Source organism: Salmo salar, chromosome 16 (assembly GCF_965601325.2).
Source record: "Salmo salar chromosome 16, fSalSal1, whole genome shotgun sequence".
In the NCBI taxonomy this organism is placed as follows: Eukaryota; Metazoa; Chordata; class Actinopteri; order Salmoniformes; family Salmonidae; genus Salmo; species Salmo salar.
In genome coordinates, this window is record NC_138306.1 from 68,079,211 (window position 1) to 68,103,050 (window position 23,840).

Sequence of the window (23,840 nt, forward strand, 5' to 3'; positions counted from 1 at the left end):
AAGTTAAACCAGATAGATACATCCCTCTGTCTCTCATAGTGAACTCAGCCCAGGAAGCCTGGCCAGAGCAGGCTGTGAATGTGATAGCCAGCCTTACCTAGTGACATGGCCACTCAGGACTCAAGGCCAGCCCAGCCTCCGGAGGAGGAGGAGGGGTCCACTCCACACACACAGCCTAGCAGTTGGTCGTCCACACACACAGCCTAGCAGTCGGTCGGTCGCTGCCTGGTGCCTAGCTTGCTGACATAAATCACCGGGGAAAAAGGAGGCGAGGCGCTGCGAGAGGAGGGGGGACGAGGAGAGGTGAGGTGAGCGCCAGCCCCGGCTTTCCATTACCTCATTTATCAGGGGAAGTGGCACATTAATAAACACATCTCCCCTGAGGTGAGCCGCTAACACAGATAAATAAGGCTGCCATTTCTGAATGGCTTGTCCCAGTCACTGAAACTATAGAGCCAGTAATGCAATGTAAATACTAAGGGCTAAATTCACCTCAGCTTTTCTTTTAGGATGAACCTGAGTTAGTAACTAGTTAACTACCGGTAAATTACAACACGTATTCTCCAATGCGAACCCCCTCCCCCGATCGTGTGCTCAATGTCTTTAACAGCTCATGTAAGAAATGTATTTATATTAAGTCTCACAGCAGAAATATCCCGAGAGACAGTGGTGGAGTCCCTTTCAGGGCTGGGGTCAATTTGAATTTAAAAGTGATTTTAGTTAAAAAAATACTTTTTAAATAAATAGCATCTACTCATCAGTTTATTGAGAAGTCATTGAAAATAGATGCTAATTTAAATTATTGTTGTTATTTAAGTTGAATGCCTTCAATTCGAATTGACCCCAGCCCTGGTCAATATCTCCCAGGACATTTCGAAAAGTCCCAAAGCACTAAAACTGAGCACCACGTGTGTTACTTATGGGACTGTATTGGAGAGAAAATTTTGAAATGACAGTTAGCCAATAGCTTCTGCTAAGAATAATAGCTCAGGAAGCAAGAATGTTATTCTCTGTGCTGGTAGCCTGAGTTTAATCAGCCGATGCACTGTTTGTGTAGAGCTGCTGGTGCAGTGCCTGGTGTTGGCACCACATGTTATTGAGCCATTATGGACATCCGGTTGCAGTGCCTTTGGTTATTACCCCACAGGTCCTAATGGCACTGTTGCTCTGGACTGGCTCCACTAACACCACTGCTAATGTCTAGCACCTGCTGAGCCCTGAACAACTGGCTGACTGGCTCCCCTGCTGACATCACTGGCCCCCTAGAGCAACAGACTCCAGAAACACACCGGTTACATATCATAGGAAATTAGAGGATAACCAGCTTTATGAATTTCATCTGTGATTTGGTGTTTTAAATTTTTTTTTGACAAAATGCCATTACCCATACAGATTAAGGCTTTTATTCTTAAAATATGTTTAAACAGCTGGTTACAGTAACTGCTGTACCTGGCTGGTAGTAGATTATACATAGTGGCACTTTTTCATTAAGTAATTATTGGATAGTTATTACGTAATTATCATCCTACATCTTTCAAAGTAAGACCAGGTAGCTTAGGGACTTTCAAAAATAAACTGTGACAAAATGTACATTATAAACCATGGACATAAGAGCGATCAAAAACACTTTGCATACATTTCAGTTGAAATCAATTCTCTAAATTGGCCTCATTTACCAAAGTGAAGTACAGAATGTTTTCGATCGCAGTGAGATTTTTATCTGTTTAATTAAAGTACATTATTTAGGCTTAGATTTATTATCCTTTACACTGAATCTTAACGAGGTCACCATGGCCTATGGATGCATCCCAAATAGCACCCTATTCCCTGCATAAGGCTCTGGTCAAAAGTGGTGCACTATGTAGGAAATAGGTTGCCATTTAGGATGCATCAATTTTGAAAGACAACAGAGCTAAGATCTTTTCAAACGGAATAGAAGCCGTTTGTTTTGCGCATTTTGTTTTATTTTAATTTTAGATCGTGTACATTGAAAATGTGTGTCACTAGGGCACATTAAAGAAAGTTGTTTGAGGATTGTTGTTTTAGTTTTTTTTAGTTTCCCGTATCCATCCTCTGCTTTACTTCCTTCCCCTGCTATAATTCTAGCACCAGATAAGAGATGAGTTTATTTTACTGCAACAATATCTTCTGCCAGGCTCGGTTTCCATCACCTCAGACAAATTGTTTACTGTATTAGCTGGGAATCAATCTTGAGCACTTATTGATAGTGCTGCTCTATTTCCAGGGGGTTTGGGTGTCGGAGGGAGGCTGCGTTAGCATCCATCACCCAGTCCCAGGCTGGGCTAGATGCTAGGCTGCGCTGGAGCTTTCCTCTAGGTCTGTCTCTCTCGCTCCAGAAATAGCACAGAGTTGGGCAGGGTATGATGGGATGGGGAAATTACAAAATGATAGTGAGAAAGAAAGATTGACTCGATATAATTATTTTTGCCTGTATGAAATAAATACAAATATTTGAAAACATTCTTAATATCTCACAGTGGTAAAGTGGGTGCCCTCGCTTAAGGAGAGAGAGAGAGAGACACACTCGGCTTTTGACTTGGCTTGGAGTGAGTGATAGTGGAGCTAGGAGTAAGGACAGAAAGCAGGTTAAATGCATGGCATAAAAACTTAAACTGATAGCCATTATAGATCATGCATGGTGTGGGATATAAATATATATGTGTGTATGTATATATGTGCAGTACCAGTCAGAAGTTTGTACACACCTACTCATTCAAGGTTTTTTTTTTTTTTTTTCTATTTTCTACGTTGTGGAATTATAGTGAAGACATCAAAACTATGAAATAACACATAAGAAATCATGTAGTAACCAAAAAAGTGTTAAACAAATCAAAATATATATTTTTTGAGATTCTTCAAAGTAGCCACCCTTGGCCTTGATGACAGTTTGCACACTTGGCATTCTCTCAACCAGCTTCATGAGGTAGTCACCTGGAATGTGTTTCAATTAACAGGTGTGCCTTGTTAAAAGTTAATTTGTGGAATTTCTTTCCTTCTTAATGCGTTTAAGCCAATCAGTTGTGTTGTGACAAGGTATACAGAAGATAGCCCTATTTGGTAAAAGACCAAGTCCATATTATGGCAAGAACAGCTCAAATAAGCAAAGAGAAATGACAGTCCATCATAACTTTAAGACATGAAGGTCAGTCAATATGGTACATTTCAATAACTTTGAAAGTTTCTTCAAGTCCAGTCGCAAAAACCATCAAGCGCTATGATGAAACTGGCTCTCATGAGAACCGCCACAGGAAAGGAAGACCCAGAGTTACCTCTGCTACAGACGATACGTTCATTAGAGTTACCAGCCTCATAAATTGCAGCCCAAATAAATGCTTCACAGAGTTCAAGTAACAAACACATCTCAACATCAACTGTTCAGAGGAAACTGCGTGAATCAGGCCTTCATGGTCGAATTGCTGCAAAGAAACCACTACTAAAGGACACCAATAAGAAGAAGAGACTTGCTTGAGCCAAGAAACATGAGCAATGGACATAAACCGGTGGAAATCTGTCCTTTGGTCTGATGATTCCAAATGGGAGATTTTTGGTTCTAACCGCTGTGTCTTTGTGAGATGCAGAGTAGGTGAACGGATGAGCTCCACATGTGTGGTTCCCACCGTGAAGCGTGGGGGTGCTTTGCTGGTGACACTGTTGTGATTTATTTAGAATTCAAGGCACACTTAAGCAGCATGGCTACCACAGCATTCTGCAGCGATACGCCATCCCATCTGGTTTGTGCTTAGTGGGATGATCATTTGTTTTTCAACAGGACAATGACCCAACACACTTCCAGGCTGTGTAAGGGCTATTTGACCAAGAAGGAGAGTGATGGAGTGCTGCATCAGATGACCTGGCCTCCACAATCATCCGACCTTACCCAATTGAGATGGTTTGGGATGAATTTGACCGTAGAGTGAAGGAAAAGCAGCCAGCAGGTGCTCAGCATATGTGGAAACTCCGTCAAGACTGTTGGAAAAGCATTCCAGGTGAAGCTGGTTGAGATAATGCCAAGAGTGTGCAAAGCTGTCATCAAGGCAAAAGGTGACTACTCTGAAGAATCTAAAATGTATTTTGATTTGTTTAACACTTTTTTTGGTTACTACCTGATTCCATATGTGTTATTTCATAGTTTTGATGTCTTCACTATCATTCTACAATGTAGAAAATAGTAAAAAAATAAAGAAAAACCCTTGAATAAGTTGATGTGTCCAAACTTTAGCCTAGTGGTTAGAGCATTGAGCCAGTAACCGAAAGGTTGCTAGATCAAATCCCTGAGCTGACAAGGTAAAAATCTGTCGTTCTGCTGCTGAGCAAGGCAGTTAACCCACTGTTCCTAGGCTGTCATTATAAATAAGAATTTGTTCTTAACTGACTTGCCTACTTAAATAAAGGTAATAAAGGTTAAATAAAAAATAGTAATACTGTATGTAATGCATGTGTTACAGGTCCCAGTTTTGGGACTCGTGCAGCAAATAATAGTTCCTGTAACACAGGATAAATGATGAAATAGGAGAACATGGCTTCTCTTTCAAAGGTTCTCTCAATTATCTTACTCAACATTCTCTCAAGTGCAAATCGTATTTTTCTGTCTTTTCATTGTATTTACATTTTTTGTTTTGTTTTCTTTAAAGTGTATTTAATCATTTGTCTCATAAATCCCTGACATATTATTTTATAAACATGTAAAAAATACATCAATTCACACAACAAAAATATTCAATTCCAATACAATTCACATCCTAAAATTCCTTACATTTATACCCCAAACACATTTACTCTTAACTGTAATTCACCTGTTTAGGTTATAATTATGTAGTTGACTGTTGCCCATTATAGCCCCATAGGAGACTCTAAAACATGAAAGCCTTTAAAGACTGGTATTATCAGGAATCAAGGTAAGACCCAGATGCAGACATAACGAATTGACAATGGCTTAATATTCCAACAGGGGCAGGCAATAGACAGGTCAAGGCAGGCAGAGGTCAGTAAACCAGAGGTGGGGGAATGGTACAGGTCGGCAGGCAGGCTCAGGCTCAGGAAGAGTGGTTAGGCAGGCGGGCTCAGAGTCAAGACAGGCAAGGGTCAAAACCAGGAGGGCGAGAAAAAGAGACTGGGAAAAGCAGGAGATGAGAACAAAAACGCTGGTTGACTTGATAAACAAGACGAACTGGCAACGAACAAACAGAGAACACAGGTATAAATACACAGGGGATAATGGGGAAGATAGGCGACACCTGGAGGGGGTTGGACAGGTGAAACAGATCAGGGTGTGACAGGCATAACTCATTAGAAGTCACTTTATACCCATGCTCAAAACACATTCACCCAGTGTAAGAAGGGCTAATAGAAAGACAAGAATATTGCAACTGACATTGATGCACATTTTTTTTTAATTACTGAACAAGCTAGCATAGCGCTAACCGAAGCTAGCAACCAACTGACAGGAGCTAGCAAACAGCTAACTGGAGCTAGCTCTAAGCTAGCGACTTTTCTAACATTTACAGTACAACAAAGTTATTAAACATCACAGTTACAACATTAAATTCTCTAAATCCTTAGGATAATGTCATGAGTGTTTTTTTCAACAACAAAAAAATTTTCAGGAGTTAACAATTCGTTTTTTTCTAAATCAAAGGAATTCACCGCCATCATTTCACTTTACACATGACATGCGGTTTCTATCTAGTACACAGTTACACAATTACTATGTTGTTCAATACCATTACATTCACTTCAACAAGTAAGTTACAAAACTATATTGTGGTACTTAATGTATTTTTGGACTTTACTGACCTGTAACACAGGATAAATGATGGAACAGGAGAACGTAGTTTCTCTTTCAATGGTTCTCTCAATTATGAGAACACACAAGTGCAAGATCGCATATAAACCATTGCGAAGTAAACACATCTCACTGCCCCCTACTGGCCAACAGTAGTATCAATGCATCGCAATGGTGAAACCTTGGAGGACTGACAATTCAGTAAAAGCATTCTTCCCCAATACAAAGAAACAATACATAAACACAAATGTGACCAACTACGCCAATAAGTCTCCGCATACTTGAATCAGATGCAATTATGCCAGGAGGAGAAGCTGAGAGGAGAAGTTCAGAGGTTGTCAGACTAACGGTCTGTATGTGTCTGTGTTTTTCTTTTCCACAGTGTCACGGTTCCCCAGTCCCAGAATGACCCCCAGGCTGAACAGAAAGCGAGCCCTGTCCATCTCGCCTCTCTCGGACGCCAGCATCGACCTGCAGACCATGATCCGTACCTCGCCCAACTCTCTGGTGGCCTACATCAACAAGTCACGCTCCAGCTCTGCAGCCAGCAGCTCCTACGGACACCTCTCTGTTGGAGGCATCAGGTACCCTAGCCAGTAACTAGTCAATATGTAGTAACGAATGATTGTTAAACTATTGATTTCAGATGCTTGGATAGGGTTAACTGATATACTGGTAACATGAATATAGACTCCATTTAAGTCAAATAAAGTAATACATGCCTCTGGAGTGGCGCAGTGGTCTAAGGCACTGCATTGCAGTGCTAGAGGCGTCACTACAGACCTGGGTTCGATCTCAGGCTGTGTCGCGACCGGGAGACCCATAAGGCCTAGCCCATAGGCCTATATATTTTGATCAAGTTTGTATCACAACTAAAGTGGCCAAAAGACGTCATAAAATGAAGCACATGAATCCGCTTTACAAGGGGTGTGGAGCCTAACTGGCATAGTTTCAAGTTTGGGGAAGATCATTTTCACCATAAAAATGCACCTTTCTGATAAGAAGCATTACATGCATAATCACATTTGTGGTCACTTTTGGGAATGGTGTTTTCCTGCTAATGGAACATTCACGCGTATAGCCTACTGCAGTGTGCACATTGCTGCACTTATAAAGTGCCTTTTTTAAGCTAAACGTTTTCAGTTTTTTTATGCTAGTGTCCAAGACTATGGAATATATATTTCTTGCACAGAATAGAATATGTCAACTTTTGTACTATGGGGGATAGTAGATTGACATAGGCTAGTGCTTTTGCTGTTCATTATTACTCGTTAGGCTGACGAAAAGTAAATGTGGACAGTTCTTCCAATATCTTCAATATGTGCCTCGGAATTGGATAAGGACGTGCGCAGTTATGTCCCCGATGTGTCTGTCTTCACTTGTAGCCTGTGAGAAAGACCTGATCACTTGACAGAGAGCCATGTGAGTGAGAGGTGCTACAGCACGCAGCCGGGAGAAGGGAATTATAATTATTATATTCAGCCCAACGGCACAACGGCCACTTTGGGCGCAAAAACGAATGGATTTGTTAGGGGGCATTACGGCCACACTAAGAGTATGCAGCCGGGAAATTTAAGGCATTATCAAGTTCTTGTCAAATTGTGAATGAGAGACTGATGACGTGTGTATATCCTGCGTAAAAAAACAAAGCAGAGCTCATGCCTTTCACGCAACTTTTTTCAAATCATCAATATCATGCTATATTGTAATTACTTTGCCACCACGGCCTATTTATTGCCTTACCTCTCTTATCCTACCTCATTTGCACATGCTGTATATAGATTTTTGTACTGTATTATTGATTGTATGTTTGCTTATTCCATGTGTAACTCTGTGTTGTTGTATGTGTTGAACTGCTTTGCTTTATCTTGGACCGGGTCGCAGTTGCAAATGAGAACTTGTTCTCAACATGCCTACCTGGTTAAATAAAGGTGAAATAAATAAAAAAGTTGCATCATGCAGCCTTAGAATGTATTAAAAATCGAAACAAACACATTTGTACCACAACTAAAGTTACATTAATAACTCTAAATTAAGCATATAGGAGTACATGTTTCTTTGTTAATCACTCAGCACAGAATAGCCACATGTGCGCACTCCCTCAAATCCTTTGGAGAAAATATCCTTTCTATTTTATTCAGCTTTGTTCAATTATATTCTTCATACTATTAAATAATATAAAATAATGCCATGGAATTCTAAGCAAATCTTGTCTGCTAAATGAACTAGTGTAGCCCACAGCCATATGGCATAGCCAGATCAGGGCCTAACATTAGGACAACTCAGATTATACTTTTCTATTCTACTTTTTCTTCATATCAAGTTTCTTTAGACCTGTCTAAAATAAATAATGGATTTATTGTGATAATGTAAGCTACATTTCATGGATTTAACAGACTTTTTAAAATGTAGATGTTCCAAAGGTCTACATCAGTGGCTTGTAGCCTATTCGTGGAAGACAGGAGATGCTAAATGTGTTTATGTTAATTCATGTTCAGTTACCGTGAGACCGACAGTTATTTGCTTGAAAATCACTGGCTGACAGAACTTAGTAAAAGCCTTATTCTTGGCTGACAAAATTTCATGACCCCCCCCCAGCCTTATACATGACTAACATTGAGTTCAGGTGAAAAGTTGTGACTTACATTTCAGTCATTTAGCAGACTCTTGACTCACAGGAGCAATTAGGGTTATGTGCCTTACTCAAGGGCACATTGATATATTTTTCACCTAGTCAGCTCAGGGATTTGAACCAGTGACCTTTCAGTTACTGGCCCAACACACTTAACCTCTAGGCTACCCGGGTTGAAAGTAGAACTTTGTGTCACAATTGGAGATAAGAGACACATCTCTTATGTGCGTTAATGTCTTGTGTTCCAGTCCGTCCTTTACCTTCCCCCATCACATCAACCCCATGGCCTACCAGCAGCTCCTGTCCCAGCAGAGAGGCCTGAGTGTGTTTGGCCACACCCCTCCTCTCATCCAGCCCCCACCCATCTTCTCCAGTCGCCAGTCTGCCCTGGGTCTCTCCTCTCTGCCCCCCTCCTCACACAACCACAGCAATGGCTCACAGTCAAAGGTGAGACTGCTCTTCTTCTTTGGTAACGGCGGTATGCAAACCAGCTTTGATGTGCGAAGACTTTTTCCTTGAGTTTGTTCATCTTCTTCCTGAACTGTGCCTAAATTGTTTGGTACGAGGTAGATCTTCTCATTATCCATAACCGCCAAATGTGAGCCTTGCCCTGTGGCCTTCTGGAAGTTCTGATATTGTGTGGGATGCTCAAATCCAACCAGCATGACGTCTATAGCCGTACAATTTTCTTCTGTTTGTTTGCATTTTCAGAAAAATTGTTTTAAGATGATTTAAAACATAAGTACTGCTGTCTCCTTCCCTCATCCATTGTTTACATCCACTGTGGTTTGTGGTTCTCTCTGTGGTTCTTATCATACCATTCACTGAAATGCCCCTTCGTAAGGTAAACTCCATACCCATGAATAAGGGGATTGGGGACGTTAAACCCTCATTGTCCAAACACACACGATCCCAACCCCACGGTTCTGTTACAGACCACAGTAAACACAGAGGGATACTGAGGAGAAACAAAGTCTTCCTCTGATTAGGAACACTTTGCTGTGGTTTAGTGCAATCCCAGAATCACAGTCTAGCATGACTATTAAAGCCAACTGCCAGATACTGCCTGTGTCAGCTTATTGTGAAGTATTAACTGTGTAGGTGGTGGGGTGTGCCTACTTTCGTCTCCAAAGTTTCTCCAGGAGTCACCTGAGGTTTACACTGAAGCCCCAGGCAGTGGGCTCACTCTGTAGATGGATGGGATGTTTTCATACTGTACTCCACCCTCTCATCACAAAACACTCGAAATTGTTTAGTCTCTGTGGTGGCTCACCTCTGATGTATGAATGTCTATTTGACTCGAGCCCTGCATTAACCCCGATCTTTTCTTCTCTTTTATTCTCTCCCCTTCTCTCGTCTCCTCTCCTATTCTCTCCGCTCCTCCACTCCAGAACACATCTGGGGACCTGGCAGTGAGCAGTACAGTCAATCCCATGATCACCAAGAGGTCAAAGGTGAAGACAGAGGTGGAGTGTCCGAGGCCGCTGTCCCCATGCTCTCCGGTAAGAATCGGATTAGGATCTACTACTTTATAAATCAGTTGTCATGATGAACCTTGTTGCCCTGTACAGTAAGTGAGACGTACGGGTTGATAGGATCTAAAGAGAATGATGTGTTTAGGGCAATTAAAAAATGATCAATCCTCTGCAACTGATGATGGGGGGAAGAAAACAACAGTTTCCGTTGCTTCCTTTCCTCTGCCATTTCCCCCCAAATACTCCTCCGTCCTGAACTGACACAGACCCCTGGGAACCAGCCAGTCCCCTGACCCCCTTTCTTTCTCTGCTACGGCTGAAAGAAGAAAAACTCTGTGTGATAAGAGCTTTGCATCCATTCGTTTGTTCCTCCGGCTCTTCTTTTCTCCCTGGCTGCTGTAAACTGTGCCACAGCACTTCATTTCAATGAAATATTGGCCAGACGTTATTGTCATCTGAGGTGCATTTCTCTCTCTCTCTCTCTCTCTCGCTCTCTCTCTCTCTCTCTCTTTTGACAAATTTGCGGAGCCCTCCTCTCCGACTCAAGAGGCAGGTTTGGGTTTGTGCCTGATGCATGGGGATGGCGGTGTACACAGTCGTCTTGGGGCCAGTAGAATTGATGAAGATAGTGGCGCGGGGCAGAGATAAACATGCTGCAGTCAGCACATTGGAGCAGGGAAGGGTGGGAGGCCGGAGCTGTGGAGAGAGAAAGAGGAGACCAGGGGATGGGCTGCACGTCACACAAACATACATACACACACGCGCGCACACAGCCTGCAGGCCTGGGGACTGTCTTAGACATGTCAACGAAACCCTGCCTGGACAGAAAAAAAATGATGTCTGTTACATGTACATTAGTCACTCTGTTCCTCCAGTCAAGTCAATCTGGGCTATCTCGGATAATGTCATGGTGTCCCCTCCCCACATCAGTAACAGTTAATAGTTGAACAGGGATGAAAACTGGTGAGGGCCCAAAAAAGTGACACTTTTTTTTTGTTGCACTGAAACATGCAAAAAATCCCTGCTAGGGAGAAATGCAGGTTTTAACTAATTAAACAAAGCATATGATCTACATGATCAGTCTCGTGAGTAAAATAAAAAGTGGTTCATGTGATCCTAACTTACAGCTAAAAAAATGTAAAGAAAGAAATCCAATGTTATTTGTTGCCTAGACTTTACTGCAAATGACACTTAAGTCTTGAGAAAAAACAACACACTAATTTTGCAGTTAGCCATGACAGCCTTTATAATAGAACGCTTGTGACCGCACACATCTAAATATTGCACTTGGGGGAAAAAATTCTTAAAGTAGAAATAGAATGAAACAGCTATTCTGTTTTTGTTCTATTATAGTGGCCACTATAGTAGACATCATCAAGTGCACAAGGCTACGTGTGCAAAAAAAATAACATAAAACATTTAATAATCCCCCCTCACTCACACACACGTGTTACTGTCAAATTCAACACAACAAAAGTAATATCTTTGGCCTACACTGCACATTATTACATTGTACACTTTCTGCCTGTGGACATCTGTTCTACAATGTGCCAGCAGAGCATGATACTCTTTGTTGGCATAATTGATCTCTTTCAGGCAGAGAGTACACCTGGCATACCCCTTTTTTAGCCACTGTGTGTGGTGTTCCTTTCACCACAGTGGCATCCAACTTAAGCCTGGCCCAGCTCCAGCTACACCTGATCCCTGAATCCACTTGTTTAACAAGCAACGCCTCATTTTCACCTAATTCTCTCATTCTGAAAATTAACCACAAACTATAGAGGGTAAACATTAGTTCACAGATAGTAGTTAGTTCGTTAGCTAGTTAACATTTCACACAGATTGCCAGTAAGCAACTAAGGCGTTATAACTTGAGGAACGGCAAGGAGTCGTATACCAGTTAATACTAAAGCGAATTAGTTAGGTCCACGAATGTTAGCTCATCTGATGTTGAAACGTTAGCTGTCTGACTTTATTAGCAAGCTAATTTTCACACCATAAACTCAATTATTTGATCAGATAAGTTGGCTAATGTTGCTCAACATTTCTCTGGCTAGATAACGAAAAATTCGATCCAGCTAGCAAGATACTTCACAATGCTAACAATACTTGTTCCACCACACTTTCTCCCTCGCCACAAACTTTCCAAATGCCAGTTGTTTTTCGGTTACAGCTCATGAAGTACATCTTCTCACCCCCATCTCCGTGGTCAGGCTTCTCACCTAACGTTACCTCTTCATTGTCGTTCAGGGGACGCGCGCCGCTGTAACCGGCAAGCTGCCTTTCCACTCTCCGCTGATGCTGTAACAAGCGCGTTGGTTGTCTCTTCTCTCTTCAGTCGCCTGCTGCGCTGCATTCTGTTGTTATGTGAACGATAGGCTGCGCCTTGGATACAGACAGTATTGCGCCAAACGCGCATCACTCGTTCGATTACAGCCAGTAGTGATCCAAAGCCCCCCCCCCACTCCTCCCCTACTAAACTTTTGTCATCGGATCCACACGAATTCAACAACGGCGACTTTCGCCCGAAAGGTGACTAGTTTGCATCCCTGGTTGAAGTGTTGTTGAGTAGAATTTCGTCAGGAGTGTTAATGGCTTGTGGTGGGTTAAAAGAAATAAGACACATTTCTTAGACTGTCAGAGAGAATGGATCATAAAGTCTTCTTCTCTTTTCTAACTCTAACAGGATCACCTAGGTGGGATGCTGGACCTGAAGGAGGACTTGGATAAAGATGAATGCAAGCATGAGCCAGAGATGGTGTATGAGACAAACTGCCACTGGGTGGGATGCTCCAAGGAGTACGACACGCAGGAACAACTGGTCCATGTAAGGAGGGGACGGGGGACAGGAGGGGACAGGGACAGGAAACAGGGATCAGACAAGCATTTCCTTTTTCTTTAACTAGCTCAGAAAATGTTCCAGCGTGTTTCAAAACAACCAACCTGGAGCCGGTTTCCTAAAAGCATCAACCTGGGCCAAGAGCAGAGGAAGGTCGCTATCTAATGGGTGTGTGGTGAGAGAGAGGAGGTCTGCCTGTCAGTGCAGCTGGAATAAGTCCAGAATAAATCCCACAGACCTCTAGGTCTATATGAGCTCCCTAACCTCTGACCTCTGACCTCTGAAGCCCAACATAAAGCCGTCCTGCCAGGAACACTAAACCCTTAACCCCTCCCTGATTTAGTCTCCACAGTAACCTCTAACAAACTAAGAGTCCATATTTTAGTGCTGCCTAAGACTGAGGCTTGTCAATGGACTTCAACTGGGGTCCAGTTTTATTATGCTTCCCTCCAGATAGATACCGAGAGTCAGATGATTCATTGGTTGTTCACATAAGTAAGCTTAGCTAAGTGTTTAGCTTCCATGAGACTGGGATTGTTTTACTCTATTGGACTTTTTGGCATGTAGAGTCTTGGTCGAGCAGGGGCATTCCAGGCCGTCACTGAAGCAGAAAGAGAGGGGGACAGACAGAGGGAGACAGAGAGAGAAAGAAAGAGCGGGGGGGGGGGGCAGAGTGAGAGAGCGAGGGGGGAGAGAAAGAGCGCAAGAGAGAGAGAGTGATAGAAGAGAGAGACAGACCGAGAGTGGAAGAGAGAGTGGAAGAGAGAGTGGAAGAGAGAGTGGAAGAGAGAGTGGAAGAGAGAGAGGAAGAGAGAGAGAGCGGAAGAGAAAGAGAGAGAGAGAGAGAGAAGGGGGGGCACTGTAACAGAGGAGCTCAGACTATGGCCTCCATTATCTGTCCTCATTGTTTCACTCAGTCACCGACAGTTACACTCCAGCTGAACGTGAAACCTCCGAGATACTTCCTAATGATAGGCACACACACACAAACACCTTCCTAATGATAGGCCAGGATGGTTTAGGTTAGGCAGTTACGGACAAAGAGCTGCTTGTCTGAGAGAGCAGACAACGCACGCTCAACCACCATGTGTCTTTGGCATAATTATCATGGGCCAGACATTAAACCAACAAGTAGAGAGAGTAGCCTAAGGAATATGTTGGCATTTAGCTACTACAATGATGGTCCTTGTCACCGAAGAGTGTGTGTGTGTGTGTGTGTGTGTGTGTGTGTGTGTGTGTGTGTGTGTGTGTGTGTGTGTGTGTGTGTGAATGCATATATGCTTGTTAGCGCTATACTCTTGCAAGGACAAAAGTTACTTTAGTTGCTGCATGGTTGAAACCCAAGCATCCTATTGGTTACCTTGTTGTTAGTCATTCCTGATGTTCTCAGGGTATTAAGTCCTTTTCTGCAGATGTGTTCATCAAGGGATGATCCCTCCACACTCACTGGGCCCCTGCACTCAAACACTACAGCCCTAATGAGAGAGGTGCACAATACCTGTCCAGACCCATTCGTCCTAGGCTATGCACGCCAGCCAGTGGGATGCCAGATCAATCTTGGATAAGAGAGTTGGAAATCCGTCACGGGGCAATTCCATTAAATTAAAGTGTTGAGAGGCTGCCCCTTCAGACACAAACAGAGCGGAGCAAAGGAGCATTTGCCTGTTTGACGATTGATTTTAATTTCCCTAACCGTAGAATCCCTCTTGTGGAAAAAGTAGACTAGTGGAACTCATCTAACAGAGCCACACTGCAAATTGTGTGTCCCAACAACACAATCACGTCTTTTTTCTTCACTGTCTGACAAACGGAAAGTTAACGGCAAATTTTGATTGATGGCGTTACTCCTAATTTCTTTGATAGGCAAATGGCTGCTCTGCCTCTGTCACAACCTGAAATGTACTTGTTCTAATATACCTCTGTCACAGAGAAAACCTCTGTCTCCTGGTGACAGTGTGTTCTCTAAGTAGTACAAATACACTCAATGACAGACAGAACAGAACACAGCTAGAGACCTAATAAAAAAGACAACCTCAGAGGGACTTCTGTGGGGAGAGAAACATCAAATCAGATTTTATTGGTCACATACACATGTTTAGCAGATGTTATTGCGAGTGTAGCGAAATGCTTGTGTTTCTCGCTCAAACAGTGCAGTAATATCTAACAAGTAATATCTAACAAATTTCACAACAATACACACAAATCTAAAGTAAAGGAATGGAATTAAGAATATATCATAATTGGACGAGCAATGTCGGAGCGGCAGAATAGAATATACAGTATATACATTTGAGATGAGTAATGCAAAATATGTAAACATTATTAACACCTGGAGAAGTTACAGGCCATGCACAAAAAGAAAACCTAGCCCCTTATGTAGATTTAAAATAATTACTACAATTGAGTGACTGTTGCTTTACACCTATCCAATCCCTTAGATCGACACAAGTGTTTAGGGAGTAAGGGGCTGGGGGTTGTTACTGGAGATCCAGAAAGGCATTAACACGTCTCATCCGGGCGTGTCTCCCTACAGCACATCAATAACGACCACATCCACGGGGAGAAGAAGGAGTTTGTGTGCCGCTGGGATGAGTGTTCCAGGGAGCAGAAGCCCTTTAAGGCACAGTACATGCTAGTGGTTCACATGAGGAGACACACAGGGGAGAAGCCACACAAGTGTACCGTGAGTAACTGATCGTCGCCAGGCTCGGCCTACGCTGAGCATTTGCCTCTCTAAACACGTGTCGAGTGTCACACACACACACACACACACACACACACACACACACACACACACACACACAGGATCACACACAGATATGTGCAAGCTTGCACACACACACACAAATCTAGAAATGCTGTTTGGGCTTTTCTCCATTTTTCACGTGATCATTCTTGAAAAGGAATAAAAATAAGCTTACAGTGTGATTACATTACACATTCGCATAGAGGATGTCCCTAAGCTGGTTAGTAGGGTGTATGTTTGTAGTTTCAGTAAGGGCAATGGGTCCTTCTTACAGTAAGACCTAGATATATCCTCTACGGTACTGTATTGTAAGTCGCTCATGTACAACATCTAAGACTTTTCTCTCTTCAGGCCAAATCCTTAACTTTTCACATAAATCATGCACTGATGTCAAGGGGAGATTTGTTTCTGAAGTTAGGATTGGTGACTATAAACAGTGCATTCGGGAAAGTATTCAGACCTCTTCACTTTTTCCACATTTTGTTACGTTACAGCCTTATTCTAAAATGGATTAAATAGTTTTTTTTCCCTCAATCTACATACAATACCCCATAATGACAAAGCAACAACTGATTTTGACATTTTTGCAAATGTATAAAAAAAATGTAAAACTCGAATAACACATTTACATAATTATGTAGACCCTTTACTCAGTACTTTTGGTATTTCATTAGACTCTTCCTGTGGTCCACATGAAACATGATACAGAATGACATAATACAGCACATCAATAGACAAGAACAGCTCAAGGACAGAACTACATACATACATTAAAATGGCACACGTAGCCTACATATCAATGCATACACACAAACTATCTAGGTGAAATAGGGGAGAGGTGTTGTGCCGCGAGGTGTTGCTTTATCTGTTTTTTGAAACCAGGTTTGCTGTTTATTTGAGCAATATAAGATGGAAGGAAGTTCCATGCAATTAGGGCTCTATATAATACTGTACGCGTTCTTGAATTTTTTCTGGATTTGGGGACTGTGAAAAGACCCCTGGTGGCATGTCTGGTGGGATAAGTGTGTGTGTCAGAGCTGTGTGTAAGTTGACTATGCAAACAATTTGGGATTTTCAACACATTGTTTCTTATTAAAAGAAGTGATACAGTCAGTCTCTCCTCAACTCTTAGCCAAGAGAGACTGGCATGCATAGTATTTATATCAGCCCTCTGATTACAATTAAGATCAAAACGTGCCGCTCTGTTCTGGTCCAGTTGCAGGTTAACTAGGTCTTTCCTTGCAGCACCGGACCACACGACTGGACAATAATCAAGATTAGACAAAACTAGAGCCTGCAGAACTTGCTTTTTGGAGCATGGTGTCAAAAAAGCAGAGCATCTCTTTATTACGGCCAGAACTCTCCCCATCTTTACAACCATTGAATCTATATGTTTTGACCAAGACAGTTTACAATCTAAAGTAACGCCAAGTAATTTAGTCTCCAACTTGTTCAACAGCCACACCATTCATTACCAGATTCAGCTGAGGTCTAAAACTTAAGGAATGATTTGTACAAAATACAATGCTCTTAGTTTTAGAGATGTTCAGGACCAGTTTATTACTGGCCACCCATTCCAAAACAGACTGCAACTCTTTGTTAAGGGTTTCAGTGACTTCATTAGCTGTGGTTGCTGATGCATATATGGTTGAATCATCATCATACATGGACACACATGCTTTGTTTAATACCAGTGGCAGGTCATTGGCAAAAATAGAAAAGAGTAGAGGGCCTAGAGAGCTGCCCTGCGGTACACCACACTTTACGTTTGACATTAGAGAAGCTTCCATTAAAGAAAACCCTTTGAGTTATATTAGATAGATAGCTCTGAATCCACGAAATGGCAGAGGTTGAAAAGCCATAACACAAAAGTTTTTTCAACAACAGGTTATGGTCAATAATATCAAAGACTGCACTGAAATCTAACAGTACAGCTCCCACAACCTTACCATCCTCAGTAGCTTTCCATCTAAGTTGTCAATGCCTGGAGGTTTGTCATTATTGATCGATAACAATTTTTCCACCTTTCCCACATAACTTTACAAAATTCAAACTTGCAATGCTTTTCTTTCATTATTTGTTTTCTTATTCATGAATACAATTGCTTACTGTTCGCTGATGGCATTTCCTGCCTACGTTTGCCCACTTTGCCAATGAAATAATCATAAAAATAATTGGCAACATCAAATGGTTTCGTGATGAATAAGCCATCTGATTCAATGAAAGATGGAGTTGAATTTGTCTTTCTGCCCATAATTTCATTTAAAGTACTCCAAGTTTTTTTCCCATCATTCTTTATATCATTGATATTGGCTTCATAATACAGTTTCTTCTTCTTTTTTTGAGTTTAGTCACATCATTTCTCAATTTGCAGTAAGTAAGCCAGTCAGATGTGCAGCCAGACTTATTAGCCACTCCTATTGCCCCATCTCTTTCAACCATACAGGTTTTCAATTCCTCATCAATCCATGGAGCCTTAATAGTTCTAACAGTCAGTTTCTTAACAGGTGCATGTTTATCAATAGTTGGAAGAAGCAATTTCATAAATGCATCAAGTGCAGCGTCTGGATGCTCCTCATTAATCACATCAGACCAACAAATATTTTTAACATCATCGGCATAAGAGTCACAGCAAAATCTTTTGTATGATCTCTTATACACTATTTTAGGTCCAGCTGTTGGAACTTTGGCTTTCCTGGATATAGCCACTATATTGTGATAACTGCATCCAATGGGTACGGATACAGCTTCAGAACAAAGTTCTACAGCATTAGTAAAAATGTGATGGATACACGTGGATGATCTTGTTCCTGTAATGTTTGTAAACATCCTGGTAGGTTGATTAATAACCTGAACCAGATTACAGGCACTGGTTACAGTAAGAAGCGTCCTCTTTAGTGGACAGCTTGATGAATACCAGTCAATATTCAGGTCCCCAAGAAAGTAGACCTCTCTGTTTACATCACATACACTATCAAGCATTTCACACATATTATTTAGATACTGGCTGTTAGCACTTGGTGGCCTATAGCAACACCCCAAAAGAAAAGGCTTTAGATGTGCCAAGTGAACCTGCAACCACAACACTTCAATAACACTTGACAAAAGATCTCTAAGCATGACAGGGATATGGCTCAATATATACAGCAACACCTCCCCCATAAGCATTTATGTCTCTTCTACAGATGTTATATCCTTGTATTGCTACTGACATATCATCAAATGAATTATCTAAGTGAGTCTCAGAAATGTCTAATATATGAATGTTATCTGATGTTAGCAAGTTACTGATTTCATGAACCTTATTTCTAAGGCTACACATATTAATATGGGATATTTTCAGCCCTTTCCTGGGTAGCTTAACAGAGATAGACATAACACTGAAAAGAGCAAACAAAGTAAGAGAAAAAATTATACATTCAGCAGTCCATTAATCAATTGGTGTGTGTGTGTGTGTGTGTGTGCTGCGTTGTTGAAGCTACGAACCCATAGGCTTGGCTCTCTCATCCCCTCCAGGCTTCTGGGAGGGAGGGTGGACAATGAGCCTGTCATAGCGGATGTAAGCAATGTCCCCACACGCTCTGGCAGCTTTCATGGCTGGGATCAGTTATTTCCTCTTCTGGCGCACAGCTACTTTGTTGAAGCACCTTTGGCAGCGATTACAGCCAAACTCCAAGCGGGCTGTCATGTTCCTTTTACTGAGGAGTGGCTTCTGTCTGGCCACTCTACCATAAAGGCCTGATTGGTGGAGTGCTGCAGAGATGGTTGACCTTCTGGAAGGTTCTCCCATCTCCACAGAGGAACTCTGGAGCTCTGTCAGAGTGACATATCGGGTTCTCGGTCACCTCCCTGACCAAGGCCTTTCTTCCCCCGATTTCTCAGTTTGGCCGGGCAGCCAGCTCTAGGAAGAGTCTTGGTGGTTCCAAACTTCTTCCTTTTAAGACTGATGGAGGCCACTGTGTGTTCTTGGGGACCTTCAATACTGCAGACATTTTTCGGTACCCTTCCCCAGATCTGTGCCTCGAAGCTCTACGGACAATTCCTTCGACCTCATGGCTTGGTTTTTGCTCTGACATGCACTGTCAACCGTGGGAACTTATATAGACAGGTGTGTGCATTTCCAAATCATGTCCAATCAATTGAATTTACCACAGGTGGACTCCAATCAAGTTGTAGAAACATCTCAAGGATGATCAATGGAAACAGGATGCACCTGAGCTCAATTTTGAGTCTCATAGCAAAGGGTCTGAATACTTGTGTAAATAAGGTATTCTGTTTTTATTTTTGAAACATTTGCTAAAAAAAAATCCCAAAACCAGTTTTTGCTTTGTCATTATGGGGTATTGTGTGTAGATTGATGAGATTGTTTTTTAAATGTAATCAATTTTAGAATAAGGCTGTAACATAACAGAATGTGGAAAAAGTGGGTCTGAATACTTTCAGAATGCACTGTATATGCCTCCACACAAGAGTATCATTCATTACACAATAATTGCAAAGGACATCTTTATAGAAATTAAACAGGAATGGAAAACAAGGATAGATGTAAAATACACTGTACAAAGATCCTGTGTTTGACTGCTTTGGTGTTTTCCTTTCTCTCTCTTGCAGTTTGAGGGCTGCTGTAAGGCCTATTCTCGCCTGGAGAATCTGAAGACCCACCTGCGATCTCACACCGGGGAAAAACCATATGTGTGTGACCACGAGGGATGCAACAAAGCCTTTTCTAACGCCTCGGACAGAGCCAAGCATCAGAATCGCACACACTCCAACGAGGTGCGCTCACGCGCACACATACTTCAATGAGGTCCTACTGGGGCTGCCTCCCAAACACCACCCTATCCCCTTCATAGCGCAGTACTTTCAGGGCCCTGGTCAAAAAATAGCGTACTATGCAGGCAATCGGGTACCATTTTGGATGCTGTCAAGCTCCCACACTGCACACACTGCACAGCACTGCAGCTCCATTCTGCCCTGCCAAGACTTCAGACAGACTCACTTATAAAATCCATTAGATATTCTCTTAGACAGACATCCGTAGGATCAATACTCTTCTACCTTTTGTGACTTACTGTAAGGTCCTGGGCCAAAGGATTGTGGCATCAAGAAAATACAAACTGACGTATGTATCTTCAATCTGTTGTCTGCTAGCCTTTTACATATTCAGGCTGAAATGAGATGTGTGGACTTTTTCTCATCACGCACGGTGATTGCTCTTGAACGTCTATACTTGCCGCATTAAACCACGGCCGTGTGTGTTGTGTGTGTGTGTGTGTGTGTGTTGTGTGTGTGTGTGTGCGCGTGTATATATGCGTGTGTGTGTGCATATATATATATATATGCAGGCGTGTGTGTGAGTAAATAATGATGTACGGAACTAATGAGCATGGCAGCCACACAGTGCATTAGTGTGAATCAAGCGTAGGCATCCCTTATGGAGATCCAGACCACCTGCAGATCACCAATACAAAATGAACCCTGGAACTGTTCCAAGCCTCCTACTCGCCTATCCATCAGGAGATAGAGGAGAGAAGTGTAGGGGGAGAGCACAGCATCCCATGGATCCACACGCACACGCACACACACACACACACTACCCCTCGGGATGAAAAACAAGACTGGATCCATCCCACCAGTATAACTGTAACTTTATTACTGGAAACCACATAAATCTTTGTGATATTCTGTGGCTGTAAGCAGAACCAACAAGTCACTGGTCTTACATACATAATTTATACGCTCTAATTGCGTGTTTACAACAACAGCTAGTCACAGCTAATCTGAGTAAGTAGGAGGGGATGGATATTCTAATTCCCAGGCATGTATTTGAATGTTATTAAACAGAATATGAACTGGATGATATTAATCTCACTCTGGATCCTGTGTGGCTCACTTGGTAAGAGTGTGGTGGTAACAACGCCAGGGTTGTTGGTTTGCATCCCGCTGGGGCCACATTTAAATGTATACACTCACTGTACTGTAAATCGCTTCGGATGAAATATACACTACCGTCATTTAGAAATGTCCTTGTTTTTAAAAGAAAAGCACATTTTTTGGTCATTAAAATAACACCAAATTGATCAGAAATACAGTGTAGACATTGTTAACGTTGTAAATGACTATTGTAGCTGGAAACGGCAGATTTTTTATGGAATATCTACATAGGCGTCCCGGGGCCCATTATCAGCAACCATCACTCCTGTGTTCCAATGGCATGTTGTGTTAGCTAATCCAAGTTTATTATTTTAAAAGGCTAATTGATCATTAGAAAACCCTTTTGCAATAATGTTAGCACAGCTGAAAACTGTTGTTCTGATTAAAGAAGCAATAAAACTGGCCTTCTTTAGACTAGTTGAGTATCTGGAGCATCAACATGATGCTGGCCTTCTGGGCAGAGTTCCCATTTTCCCATCTTAATTTTTTCTTTTTATTGGCCAGTCTGAGATATGGCTTTTTCTTTGCAACTCTGCCTAGAAGGCCAGCATCCCGGAGTCGCCTCTTCACTGTTGACATTGAGACTGGTGTTTTGCGGGTACTATCTGTTTCTCAAACTAGACACTCTAATGTACTTGTCCTCTTTCTCAGTTGTGCACCGGGGCCTCCCACTCCTCTTTCTATTCTGGTTAGAGACAGTTTGCGCTGTTCTGTGAAGGGAGTAGTATACAGCGTTGTACCAGATTTTCAGTTTCTTGGCAATTTCGCATGGAATAGCCTTCATTTCTCAGAACAAGAATAGACTGATGAGTTTCAGAAGAAAGTTTTTTGTTTCTGGCCTGTAATCGAACCCACAAATGCTGATGCTCCAGATACTCAACTAGTCCAAAGAAGGCCGGTTTTATTGCTTCTTTAATCAGAACAACAGTTTTCAGCTGTGCCAACATAATTGCAAAAGGGTGATCAATTAGCTTTTTAAAATGATACACTTGGATTAGTTATCACAACGTGCCATTGGAACACAGGAGTGATGGTTACTGATAATGGGCCTATGTATGCCTATGTAGATATTCCATTAAAAATCAGCCGTGTCTACGACTCTTTCTGATCAATTTGATGTTATTTTAAAAACAAGGACATTTCTAAGTGACCCCAAACTTTTGAACGGTAGTGTGTGTGTGTGTGTGTGACATGTCTCTATTGTAAAATGTATTTTATCTCTCGGAGTATAACCTTTCTAAATAAGGTGAAATAAATACACTTGTATCCACAGAAACCCTACGTGTGTAAAGTCCCCGGGTGTACGAAGCGCTACACGGACCCCAGCTCTCTCAGGAAGCACGTGAAGACAGTCCACGGACCAGAGGCCCACGTCACCAAGAAACAGCGCAGCGACCTGCCGCCCAGCAGACCCGTGCCACCCAAAGAGAATGGAGAGAACGAGACAGGCCGGGGCATGGAGGAGAAGATGGACAGCACCTCGAGAGGCATGGAGGACTACCTGCAGGTTAAGTCGATCAAGACGGAGAAGTCTGTGGTAAGAGATCATTTGGTGTTACAGCCTATCATCCGATGAGAGATCATTTGGAGTAGAAGTGGAGATATAATTCAGCAAACACAGACAGTTTTTAGTTTACCATACGGTTATGTGTGACCTTCCAATCGATGGTTTAGCCACTTTATAGATTTGTGCAATCAGATAAGGGGCGGCAGGTAGCCTAGTGGTTAGAACGTTGAGCCAGTAACCGAAAGGTTGCTAGATTGAATCCCCGAGCTGACAAGGTAAAAATCTGTCGTTCTGTCCCTGAACAAGGCAGTTAACCCACTGTTCCTGGGCTGTCATTGTAAATAAGAATTTGTTCTTACCTGGTTAAATACAAATAATGCCCTTCTATTTTCTCAGTCTGAGCCCCTACTAACAATGGCATGCAAATCTTACCTAACAAACTTTTATCCTTTCTATCTAACACTCTCTGCACGTTTCCTTTCCATTTCTCTTCTCTTTGGACATTTCCTTAAGGACAGACATTACTAAGGTGAGCACAGCTTCAGTTTGAGCTTCAGTTCATTACAGAATATCTTTCATAATATCTCCCGTCATTTCATCATCATGTACTACTGCTGTATGACAAGCCATAGCCAGTAAGGAACACAGTCCAAACGTTTGTATAATAGTTATTACAGAATTTTAAGTCCTCATACTGTACACTATAAAGAGGGACTGGGGAGCCCAACAACCCAGAGAGCCACAGATTCATAGCACCGTATGCTGGCCTAGCATGTACTCAAGCGTCCTTTCATCTCTCCCATTTCTAATTCACAGACAGTCTAAAGAGAGCTGTAATCTGTAGCCACCCCAACCAACACTCGTTATTGACAATTAAAGTTGTGGAGAAAAGATTTTGCATGAT

The 23,840-nt window shown here is 42.1% G+C and overlaps 1 protein-coding gene across 3 annotated transcripts in view; it reads left to right on the forward strand.

The window, feature by feature from the left end:
- Window positions 1–23,840, forward strand: part of LOC106574262 (zinc finger protein GLI2) — an 82,470-nt gene that overhangs the window by 54,304 nt on the left and 4,326 nt on the right. For 2 of the 3 annotated variants that reach the window (XM_014150041.3, XM_014150043.3), the window contains 7 exons: window positions 6,186–6,387; window positions 8,684–8,882; window positions 9,827–9,937; window positions 12,597–12,737; window positions 15,283–15,432; window positions 20,107–20,271; window positions 22,703–22,966. In XM_014150041.3, coding sequence (XP_014005516.3) covers window positions 6,186–6,387; window positions 8,684–8,882; window positions 9,827–9,937; window positions 12,597–12,737; window positions 15,283–15,432; window positions 20,107–20,271; window positions 22,703–22,966 — 1,232 coding nt within the window. The remainder of the gene's footprint in view (window positions 1–6,185; window positions 6,388–8,683; window positions 8,883–9,826; window positions 9,938–12,596; window positions 12,738–15,282; window positions 15,433–20,106; window positions 20,272–22,702; window positions 22,967–23,840) is intronic. The other variant, XM_014150042.3, reaches the window with a different exon arrangement.